This window comes from Megalops cyprinoides, chromosome 15, assembly GCF_013368585.1.
Source record: "Megalops cyprinoides isolate fMegCyp1 chromosome 15, fMegCyp1.pri, whole genome shotgun sequence".
NCBI lineage: Eukaryota > Metazoa > Chordata > Actinopteri > Elopiformes > Megalopidae > Megalops > Megalops cyprinoides.
The window spans coordinates 6,153,794-6,166,405 of record NC_050597.1 but is presented as its reverse complement, the minus strand read 5'-3'; the positions used below and the strand labels follow the sequence as shown (position 1 = coordinate 6,166,405).

Here is a 12,612-nt window from a genome sequence, read left to right as displayed (position 1 = left end):
ACACTGACTACAGGGCACACGGCACAACTAAAGTGAGGGGCCTCTATACACAGGTCCAGACCATAAAAGCCCATGAAACACTGATAATGGGCTGCCGTTCAGCTGAGAGAGGCGAGCGGACACTGGACATTACAGCTGTACACCCTCAACACTCTCACGAATATCACAAAAATTACCCAAAAATCTTTAAAATGACAGGAACAAGGACAGTATACATTCTTTATTTAAATATAAAGGCAATCTGCAGGCTGTTGCATTGTAAAATGGACATCCATTACAACGGTATGCTGGACCTTTACCCAGACACAGCACAGCGGAAACCTACCCATCATCAGCTCACTGCCTTTGCCTTGAATTCCAGACAAGAGGGAAAAAAAAACGCTCCTCAGCCACTGAGGCTGTATGCTTTCCCAATGTCACGAGCTCACTCACTAAAGCTCGGGGGCTTCAAACACGGCTTCGCTGGCCGCATGCGGGAGAGGGTGGGGGATGGGGAGGGGGGATTTCTCTGTTGCCAGGAGCAACAACAGTGTGCTGTTTACACTGATGATGCGAATGCATATGGGACGTGCGAGCCTGTCCTCTGTTTCACCCCCTGGGGTCTGGGCCAAAGGTCAAAGCTGACTGTGAGTGTGTGTATAATGGGACGGCAGCGTGTTAGCTAGCAACATTACACACCCAGGGCACTCCGCAGCCTTGCCCCATATACAGAAACCACTCCGACAACTGGGAAATATCCTGGAACATGACCAGGGCATTAAACGTGATTAAGATTAAAAGCCCTTTATAGATATGATAGGGGTATAATCTGCGTATGACTTAATATCTGTGATACGGTAAGCTTGGCCATCGGAAGGCAAGATAACAGGAAGATCTCTATCGTAAATCAACCGCATGAAAGACTGGCCACTGGAAAATACGATACCAAATCTGGCTGCTGTTTTAATTTTACTTGCATAAAATCCATAAACACTACAGAATCAGTCTGAGTTTTCAGACAGGCCTGGTTTTTGCTCTTTTTCTGAATGACCTGCATGACTGTTTTAGGGCAAGGAGGAGTATCGATTCTGCTAAGAGAGGTGTTGATGAAAGAGAAATGCACATATCAAGTTAAAGTACCTACATTTGCAACAGCCTGTAACTCAATACAATCCTCTCCTGCAAAATTTGATCTCGGGGCGCTGACAAATCTTTGTAGACTCATCCATTTTATATTCTACAGGCCACCGGGGATTTTCAGAGCACCTGAGCTCAGGATTGGTTACCTACGGTCTGAGCATGCGCGCTCTCTCCGAAAAACAGATCGCTCTGAGCGTGCTCTATCGCTATTCCCTCATCAATCTGCTTTTCTCCAAACAGACTAGCTGTTAAAAAAAGAAACAAAAACAGGAATGAAATGAACTCTGGGATTACGCTAAACAAAACAAGCAGGGACAATGAAGCGAGGGAGGGGTGGGTGCCTTGTGTGCATTTTGTGCCGCGTCACTGGGACGGAAACCTCCCCTGACAAAGACCTTGGGAGCGCGTGCGCGCGCGGCCGGATTTTCCGTTAATGATTATCGCGCACGTCGGGTCCCGGAGCCCCGGCTCGAACTTCACGGTTCACCGCAAGGTCACCAGCCTGCGCTTTTTTCTCCCCCAGCCATGAGTAAGCATGTGCCGTGCGCTCTGCACCACACAGACGCTGTGCATTTCGCATCTGCTTTCCTGAAGAAGCGCGCAAGACTCCTCTGGCCCATAAACGGCTGAGGGGATGAAGTCTTCGCTTACAGGCAAAATGGCAAACCTCTTAATTTCATCATCATCAAATTTACAACCGATGAACAGTGGCGGGGGGGGGAAGCATTGAGTCATATAAAGCTTAGAGTCTATGCCAATTCCCAATGGCTGATGCTGGAGCAGAGAATTTCTCCGCTGCCGTATGTGTTATGTGGCACAGTGTACTGCTATATTTACATTTAAACCGAGTCAACTGACAGAGTGACTTTAAGCAAAGGTACCTAAGTGTACAAGGTCACATGAACATTACTGCATAAAACGGAAGAGGGAAAATGAAAATGACCTGAGAATGGAAGACCTGAACGTGCGTGTCAGTCAGTCACGCGGTGCTGTAATGCCCGTCGCCAGCTCTTTGCTGCAGCGTGGCCTCGGTGGAGCACATTTTGAGGGTGCTCTCTCAGCGTACAGGCGACTCGCTGCGGGCCAGAAGCTGAGCGCGGAGCAGTGAGTGGAAAAAGAAGCCAGAGACGTGGAAGAGATCTAATTTACTCTGCTGCGGTGCAGAAAACACCAGGAGCGCACTGCGGATTCGCAGGCTGCAGAACACAGCACAGGCGCTGCTGCTGATCCCTACCCCCCCCCCCCCCCCCCCCCGCCCGCACAGGGGCCAAGCGAGCGAGGCAGGCCCCTTCTTATGCACCCTCTCCTTACAGTCCACACTTCTGCGACCCCACTCTTCAGAGCACCGTTTCCATTTTAAATAAATTACAGCGGAAGAGTGCAGCACAAGTCTCTCCCTTTTTTGACAGAAAAAACTCTTTTGATGGCGTAATTTATCTAGGATGTACTCAGGGTTACTCCATACACATTAAAAGTAATAAAAATGCCTTTTGTGGTATGCATTGATTTAAAACCTATGTTCTTACACATAGCAGTTTGCCCCCTTTTTGAGTTAGTAATCTCAGACTGAATGGTACAAAGCACCCCTAAGCATCAGTCAGTCTTTATAAGCGCACTGACATGCAATGTACCCCTGCCATAAAACATGACCACACACACAAATCAGTCTGATTCAAATTTTTCTCTGCAAGGATTCTGAGGTCTCTGACGTTCCACACAGAAACGATTTTGTGTAAAATCTTAAATTCTGACAGGTTTTTTTTAGTGATGGTAGGATCCCTGAGGACCTAACAGTCTACCGGTTTCCTTGTTCCTTGACTCCCTGTGGAAAATGCGCTCTGCCTGGTGGAAATGCGCTATCTGCAAACGTACTTTGATTGATGAAGTCAGTCGACTGGAGTGCACAGTGGCTGAGGCTGGGGCTCACAGCGGCGGCTGCACTAACAGAGAGAGACTCAGCTAAGGAGCTGCCACCTTAGCGAACACGAGACGAGCCAGAAAGCAGCACCCCCTCTCCTCCGCTGCGGGGCAGAAACAAACACGGCACGTCCACGCAACCCGCGAGCTAATTAGCAGCGCGACACACTCGCTGACAGGTGGCTGAACCACGAGCCCCGCGGCCTTCAGGACGGCTAAAAAGACACGGTATCCTCTTTCCTCAGGATCTAAATATTAGCTCTGCGTTTGCCTCTTTGTTGCGAAACATCAGATGGGAAGGGTGCCAGCTCTTTCCAGCTCGCGGGGTCTATTTTCGTCATAACTTCTGTTTGAGGAGAATATTGACTTTTGTCCTGCGCTTTCTGCCCGCTGCGGTTCGATATGCGGACAGACGTCTACTGTTTCCTGCCTGCGACACCAGCGGCAGCAGCTGGGATGGATTCTGCAGCCTGTGTTTTTGCTGCGAGCTCACTCTGAAAGGATTAAACATAAAGCGATTTAACACGGCGATCCGTCATCACCGCAAACAATCAACCTGCGCTTAAGTGTAATAACATCTGCAAAGATGGGGCGGGGGCGTCTTTCTCACACCCTCCCAGTTTAGGGTCCTGTATCCACCAGGTGCACCTCTCGTGTGTCACTCCATCATACCGCTCCTAAACAGACGTTCCACTCACAGCTGGGCCCCAGGGCGGGGCCCGGGGACTGTGCAATTATGATCTCATGCTTAAGTGCAAACGTTACCTTAGAATATGGGTGCAATGTCATTTCATCTTTTAAGACTATCCTTGCACTTTTAAGCCATGTTTTTTTTTTTTTTTGCTATGAATGTATGAGTTTCTTTGAAGAGTTGAATTTCTGGCAGCACCTCTGTACTTTGAATGCTCATGGAAAGTTATCAGGTGCCCCAAATCAAAATTGTTAGGATGTCAGTGTTTGGACTGCAATGTGACAGCTGGTGCCACCAGCATTAGTTACATTTTGCAGGTAAACTCACTTGGCAAACAGTTTTAAGGGCAAGACTGCATACAAACTCCACAGCTTCAAAAAGAAAACAGCTCCAGATCTTCGAGTCTGTGCCATATGTTAGTGGAGAGTTCAAAGGCAAACAAAAGCAGGTCCTTAGCATTCAGGGCTGCAGCAGGCCTGTCAATCAAACAAGCCTTGAGCTTTAACAACAAAACACCTACTGTACACTGACTGGGTGGGTACGTCACCTGCTGCTTTTGATTACACATACATTATCTCAGACCTGATGCAAAGATGGGTAACAGGATGCTTTAGATTTTTATGGTTGCACAGCTGCCAAGGTCTGAAGCTACAATCATGGCCTGGTACATCTGAACAGATGAAACCCTGCTCACACGTACCCCTAATGCTTGTTTGTAATTAACAATATCAGGGTTAATTTAACATTTAAACCTATGGCAAAGGGCTTTTATGTGGCTGTTAGCTACCTAAGGCCCGCTGGTGCAGGTATAGAGCAGGTGAGGTGAATCAGAGGCGGGGCCAAATTGGGACCCCTCCAACTCACCCATGCTATTGGTGGAGCTGCACCACATCAGGAGGCAGCCTGTGCAGATCATGTTGAGACCCCCAAAGAGCAGGATCCTCCAGGACTGAAAAAGACAGACAGACATAGACATGCAAACACAGACACACACTGTTAGATTCGTGTGTTCTCCTGCATTCATTCACTGAGCTGACACTCCAGCTTTTTACTCCAGTGGGTCATAACACACTTGTCTGTGGACTCTGTGTTGAAGGCTTCTCCACATAACTGCACTGCGCTGCCCCGGTGTAATCAATAAATGCAATTCCCTCTCCACGCCTCTCCATCCAGAGCAAAACTACTGAGATGAAAGCAAATCAATCTGCAGTATCCGATTCTGAACAAAGCCGGCCAAAGTATTGACGTGTCCTGTAAGTATTAAATATAAACGTGATGTATGAAGGAGACGGTGCTCTGCTGGATCGGTTTCTGTCCTACAGAGAAGCGCTTCTGCAAAGGGCACATGTAGTGTCCTCTTCTCTTACGATCATAAGTAAGAAAACAAGATCACTCTGGTGATCTAAAGCAGCCCACCATTTAACAATCTGCTGTAATCCCTCAGTTTTACCTAAACTCTGAGTTGTGGTAAAGGCTGCCAGTTTGATTCCTAGGTTAGGCAATGCTGTAGCACCCTTGAGCTTACTCCAACTTTTCAGTAAATGTCCAACTGTTTAGATGGGTGACATGTCAGCTCCAGTATAGAAATCACTCTGGATATCCAAGACCAGCACTGTTCGGTCATTGTGCTGCAGAGTTCTGCACAGGTTCACAGATCTGCGTCGAGGGTGGATCGGCTGAAATACGTGCAGCGAATGAGTCTCACCAATCAGAAGCAGCTTCTATCACAAGTTCTGAAGCCAAGCCTGGACATGCAGATGATGAGGACTCAGCTGACGTGATGATGCACACCTGCACTAGCCCCAAAACCGCCCCACCCCCCTCGCCCTGCCCTTGCGTGTGACTCAGCGAGTGTCCCGCATGGCACCCCCCGCGGGGCCATCGACCGGGCCGAGGGAACGCATCGACTGCTCCAGCTCCGAGCGGGGGCCTCTCCCCCGCCCCCCCCCGCGGCTGGCCCTCCTCTCGTCCGCTGGGCGGGAAACGGAGCCTCCCTGTCAAACGGCCGATTAGAGTTGCCAATACGATCAGCGCGGCGGAGGAGGCGGCCCCTGCCGCGGTTTACTTCCAGGTCAGCGGTGCCGTCATACCGGGGGACGCCCCGCTGAGAGCACAGCGAGAGTGGGAGTGGGGCCGGGGCAGATGGAGCTCTCACTCAGTCACATTTATCCCATGGTGGCACAGCTTGGCCCGGGCCAGCGCCCCCTCTCCCAGCCACTCTCAGTGGGGAGAGGTGGGGCACAGGGGGACGGGACCCTGGCAGATGGAAGCGTCTGGATAATTCCTAACCAACCTGGATAATTCCCAACCCTGTGTCTTAGTGCATGTGCACTGTGCTGAATGTATCAATGCTAGACTACAGCGTGTGGCTACCTCCAATTCGAAAATAAAATCCTCACATCTGTTTCTGGCCTTTTGGTCCTTCTGCACCCAAGTTATTGACTTATTATGGAATGACCTGTTTGGACTGACTGCCATTTAGAAATACACCAATTTTCAATAAACCACCCCAATCAATGCCGTGTGTCGTTCAGATTTTCCAAACATGTCAACAGTCAGAAACTTATCACCTCCGTCTGCTGGCATGTAACACTGCCCCCTGCCTGAAAACTGAACCTCACAGCTTGTTTTATGAATGAGTGTGCTGCTTACACCTCTATAACACAACAGTGTCCCACCTGAGGAGGAGTGGCAGCACTGGGGGATGCTGGGACACTGGAGGACTTCGTGTGAACCTGGCAGGTGCTGACACTGTGGAGAGGGCTTCCCCATGACAAGTCTACCTGAACAGATCGGCCGAGGAGGCGTCTGTACAGCAAATACAAACCCCCCCATGCAGCCAGTGCCTCTCCGGTGTGACCTCAGCAGTGTCACTCTGACACAGTGACTCAGTGGCCCCTCTTTTTATTTGTACACTGCAGCCCTGACTGAAACCTCACCTACGAGCAGCTGCAGGAGCAGGCCTGGAGCACAGGTCATGTCTCAGACCTACAACAGCACCACCACTTGGAGAGGACACAAAAAAAACCAAAGTGAACTTGTGAACTGAATCACTGTTACAAACAAAATCCCCCCCCAAAAAAGGTTTAGAGATGTTTTTCTACTTTGTGACTGAACCTTGTTTGAAAGAAAATACATTGCCTTTTTCAATCAATGTTTTGACTTTGAATTCCGCTTGCTCTTTAATCTACGCGCTGTAATCCCATCCCCGCTGGTCTGTCTGAGTGGGTCTTCGGTGTAGGCCCAAAGTGGATTACACAGGACCCCACCACCGCGCGCCCCGCACTAATCCACGGTTTCTCACATCTCAGATACCACTGTGGACGCTCCCCCATCCAGTACAGGTTACGGGAGCCTCCTCTCAACGGGAAGCGAAGCTTGTGCCTCAGATACGCTAGAGAAGGGAACCAGGCAGCCTGCTCCAGTGTTGAAGATTAACTTGAGTTTGTTTTGGTACTGCCTCATGAGAGATACATAAACGGCTTAATCTTTAAACCAATTAATAAATGTCACTGGGAGAATGTCCTGAAAACATGAAAGCTGTCCGACTTAAAAGCCGCCTGTAATCCTTATGCCACCTGTGCCAGGCAAAGATCCCACTGAGGCGAACAGAAGGGCAGGGAGAGAGCATGCCATTAAGGACCGGGGATGGAAGCTGTACTCCCCATGCATCGAGGTCTGAGCCAGCCCGGGTCTTACCAAAGCCAGGTTAGTGCGTAGTGAAAACCACCAACAGGCAGGTTACACTCAGCATGTTCACTGGGTTTCAGTAAGACCAGGAGTGGCTCAAGGGGAGTGGAATGGGAATGGGAGTGTCCCTGCCTTTCCTGGCGGGGTAGTGGAGCTGGGGAGAATGCACGCCTCATTCGGAGACTCACCCGCCTGTCTGAAGCCACCAGGAGGAACTCCTGGGAGAACTTTCCAAAGAAGGACCTCTGGGTCTTCCGGAAGGGGTGAATCGTACCCTGCAAAACAGCACAAATACAGCGGGTTACATGGCTTTTGATACGGACACCAGACTGGCCCTTTCCGGGCACACACCAGGCACTGCAACATGGCCAATGGCTCTGTCAGGACTGATACAGAAAATCCCTCACAGGGTGGAGGAGGCTATGACAACAAGCTGTCAGTCTAACTGCAATGCAACCTCTCCTTAACACTGAAGATTATGAATTTAAGTGCAAATTACGTTTTTATAACACAGCATGAATTCATGGGTCACTGAAATTAAGTAAAAATGTTCTGGGAGGGGAAACAAAAAAGCAGAAAACAACTGATTAAATTTCAAATGTCAAATTCAAGGCCACTGCGGTTAGCGGGAACAGAAGTCCCATTTTGGAAGCTTGCAAAACACAGCGGTCTGCGGCTGGATACACTCTGAAATCCACTATCAAGAGACCTGCGATTTGAGATCATTTGAACATTAAAACGATGAGAAGGCGAATCCAGGTCGATTAGTCGCGTCTGGACACGGTCTCAGAACTGAGACCTATAATCGTCCCTCCAAGCTCTCCTGTTCTCGCTGGCCCTGACGTCAGCTGGATCCTACCGGTCAATTGATTGCTACTGTAAGCTAGGACGCAGCATCAAGTTTCTGACTGCTTAGGAAGAATACATCATCACGTTCAATAAACTCCGTATCATATTAAAAATATTGACACAAATGCTTTGCAGACTTTACAGGGTGAGATGTCAAAAAATCCATCCATCTAAAACATATCCAATGCAGCACAGGTAGAGGACTTTGTGACCGATTTTATACGCACATACTGGTTGAATCGGCAGAGAGTACCTTCTGACCTATATTGTGGATTCAAGTTCAAATGGCTCTTAACATTTTCATATAATTGATGAACCATAATGTAAATTGTAGTCAGTAAATAAAACCATTTTAATAAATGTAAGCAATATCAGATGATACACAATCAATTGTTATAACTGATCCACTCCCATTTTCTTCCTGTGGAGGGAACTTCGTCATTGGCATTAACTCTCCAACAAATATAAGATAATCTGACGATACAGCAAAATACATTGAATGTATATGAAAAACTAATCAAATAAAATAAGTATTCCACATTCCTCTGATACGATACACAAACATAGTGTTTGTTTTTCAGTAAACACGAGTATATTTTTCAGACATTCCCGATCACAGCCTGTGGTAGAGTCAGAACATCGTTTCAGTACTTCTGAGATTCAGCTCCCCAAACAGACCCTCTCAGCTGACTGCCAAGGAGCCACACTGACACTCTGAAAAACACTTCTGGGTTTCGTTTAGCACTGTCCCTCCTCAACACTAGGGGGCGAACACAATCTTTGGAGGAATGGACCTCACAGTAACACTAGTTAGTTATCCAAGCATCTAGACACAGCAACAAAATGTATGAGAGAGAGAACAGGCTTGTTGGGATGAAGTCTGAGGACGTAAGACTAGTGAGAGTAGATGGGGAGTAGATGTGTCTGTTGTTTTGTCTGTTCACAAACAACACAGACACATTCTTATATTACTCATAGGTATTATTTCAGATCAAAGCATCAATGTCACATTCTATTTCTTTGTCATGGGAAATCATGAACTTAAAATCAGTAAGATTTTATAAGATAAATACAAACATTTCTGAAAAAAACAAATATATTATTAGGTCCACAATCAATAAAAAGTGTGAAAGCAGGAAGAGCAGTGAATATTACCAAGAGAAAACAGTGTGGTTATATTTACAGGGTCGTAGACATACATAAGGATGTGATGAAGTGAAATTCCAGCAAAATCACTGTTGTGTATTAATAAGTACCTGGGGCTGCTATCAATAACCCCCCCAGCATTCAGGGCACGGCATCACACTGATGTTAAAGCTACCAGATCTGAGGATGTGACTTTAAAAGTTTACTATTCTGCCAGAGATAAAGATAATATTAGACAGACCACAAAACACCTTTGCCAGGTTTTTATGATACCCTTACAATAGGAAAACACTAATAACATTGGTACTGGATCCTCACTAGGAATGAACTCTTCCGAGTGCTATCTCAGTACCACTTTTTTACTGATCACTGTTCAGGTCTGTTTCGCTTGTGTCAGCCTGATGTGGCCGGACAGCCTTATTTGAGGAGCTGAGGTTACATATGCACCTTCAGCACAGCGGTGAGGTGGCTGCTGAGGCACTGTTGTTGTAGCCTTGGGCACGGTACTCAGCCTGAACTGCCTCAGGAGATATCCTGCTGTATAAACGGATACATGTAAAAATGGTAAGCTATGTAAAAGTGTCCGCTAAGCTAATGTAATGTAACCATTCAGTGATGATGTATTTTTTCCTTCCTCCTGCCTTCTCTCTTTCTGAGTGCGGGTGACAACGGCCTCCATTCACACCCTCACCTGGCCTCCTTCAGTGGACATTAAGTCCAGCAGCGTATCACAGCGGTAACTGTAGCATAGCAGTAAGGAGCAGGGATTGTAACAGAAAGGTTACTGGCTCAGTCCCCTGCTGGGGCACTGCTGCTGTACCCCTGAGCAAGGTACTTAACCCTGAACTGCCTCAGTAAATTTCCAGATGTATAAATGAATAACATGTAAAAATCGTAACCTATATAAGTCGCTCTGGACAAGAGCGTCTGCTAATTGACAATAATGTAATGTAATAATGTATGTGTGAGCATGAAACAGGCAGAAGATTGCAGACCCATGACCTTTTGCACTAATATTGCGGTGTAATCCACCTCAAATTTTCTCCTTCTTTAAACAACAACATGTACAAAGCTTATCTTGAGCGGTGCTTTATATACGGCCAAGAAATTGTGATGTTCCCCACATTTCTATTAAAAACAGATTCAGCAAATTCTTTGGCGCAAAACAGCACATGCCTTCTAAGCTTCTTTTATTATTGTGCTCTGATTGGTCCAAATGAATCCACTCACAGCGCAGATGGTGACTGCACTGGCCGTTCCTTTCAGTAAAGCATCCATTCCAACCACAGACAAGAAAGCAACCGGCTGGAATTTTCAAACTGGTATGCTACACAATGCTACCATCTAGTGGCCAACAATGAAATAAACCTTTCCCATGCATTTTTATTTTTTAAAAAATATGATGAACCTTCAGTAGTTCTTGCTCTCTCTGATATCCAAGGAAGGAGGCAAGGTGAAATGTAGAAATATGCAGTGATTTTGCTGGAGTACACTACTATTATTTTTGTTTCCGTCTGTGATTTTTGAGCACTGTGCTGGGAAAAATTGATCTCTGTCTAAATAACTAATTAATACATGTTTTCAGACACACTGCTTACTCTCTAGGTCTTTTTATGGTACTCGGATTACTCCTAGCATTAAAAAGGTGACGGCTGTGGATAAAAAAATGAGGTCATGAAATATTCTGAGTGCTCTGTATGACTCAGATAATGCTTTCATTAGATTTAAAATGAAGTAAGAACTTACCAATACGTAGGTATCCGTTTCTCGTTTTTTATGGTGCACAGGAAAATCTGCAGGGAACAATGTATTGTACTCAGACGTATAGTTACTTTACAGTTACAAACAGAGAATGATATACAAGGTAAAGCCCCTGTAGTCCACAACATGAGCTAGATTAAGTCACTCCAAACACACTTTAAAGTTGGTTAGTGAAGATAATGCATTAGATTTGCAAGGTATGTGTCCTGGGGACATTTACAACCAAAAACTGTTAAATTGAAATGGATAAACATTAAGCTACCTACTATAGGCCAGCAGTTCCCAAACTGTGAGATCCAATGATGGATCACAAGAGGGACTAAGGTGAAACATTGGCCCACCTACTACACCAGTTCAGGAAGACCCGTTCCACAGACGGCAATAGTGGTTGTAAATGTAGGACCCACACTCCCATTGCGCTCAGGTGTGATAAACCAAAAGTTTAAATAAAGTCTGTATTGTACACTGAGTTCACTATAAATGTACAATACTGTTCACTGATTTTAGGCATATAACTGTCCCAAATTAATCTACAGGAAATTACTGTTGATTAAAAAAAATATATACAATAAAACACAAGTTGAGCACTTGTTCAAGATGTTTCCTAGAAACACATTCATTCATACATTTTAATCCATTAAAAGTAATCCATTTCCGCGCAGGCCTTTTTAACCGCGTAGTCTACACAATAAACTTCATTGTTAATTAGCTAAACAGCTAGAAAGCTACACTAGATACCCATCAATACATACTGAGGTATTACATAAAGCTATTAAGAAACGCATATTTGTTTTGGTAGCCATATTATTGTGTCATTAATTACAGCGTAACGCTACAGCGCGTCTATGCTTGTGTGTACGTTAGCTAGCTAGCGGACTAACACGTTAGAATATATCGCCTAGGGGACTTTCAGTAACAAGTCGAGACCGATTTCAAGCTTAATGAAGCTGTCTCAGCTGGGCTCTGCAACCATGTAGCCTAGGAACATCTCTCCGTGGTAGCTAGCAACCTAGACTAGCTAGCCTATCATATCAGCGGCTATTTAGCTTGTTGCTATGTGAGGCTAATTGCCCTTACCTGAACACTTTATGACCCAGCTCATGTTAAATTGCGCTTTACACGCTACGTTTGTTGGGACTTGCGAGTTATGTTCAAGCGTTCCTTGTGATTTAACTTTAGCTAACGTAGCCAAACGGAGACAGCTGTTTTCCCTGCCAGTGGATGCATCACACCTCTGCTAATGCCTTACCTGGTTCTTTGATGTTAATGACGTCCACCGCCACCATGTCAGGTTTATCGAGGGGACCGACTTTTCTCTCGGTCACCCCCGACGGAACCACGTCGGGCTTGGGACCCAGCTTTCTGGGATAATAATCCCCAACATTTTGGTAGGACAGCGTTGGTGGGGACGTGGATGAGCTGTCCATCGCCATTTTGAA

The 12,612-nt window shown here is 46.3% G+C and overlaps 1 protein-coding gene across 1 annotated transcript in view; it reads right to left on the bottom strand.

Moving 5' to 3' along the window:
- Positions 1-12,612, bottom strand: part of slc30a6 (solute carrier family 30 member 6) — a 42,830-nt gene extending 30,218 nt beyond the window's left edge. The window contains exons 1-4 of the mRNA XM_036546786.1: positions 12,423-12,612; positions 11,159-11,205; positions 7,606-7,692; positions 4,592-4,676 (exon numbers count right to left, since the gene is read on the bottom strand). Of these exons, the coding sequence (XP_036402679.1) occupies positions 4,592-4,676; positions 7,606-7,692; positions 11,159-11,205; positions 12,423-12,606 (403 nt within the window). The 5' untranslated portion in view covers positions 12,607-12,612. The remainder of the gene's footprint in view (positions 1-4,591; positions 4,677-7,605; positions 7,693-11,158; positions 11,206-12,422) is intronic.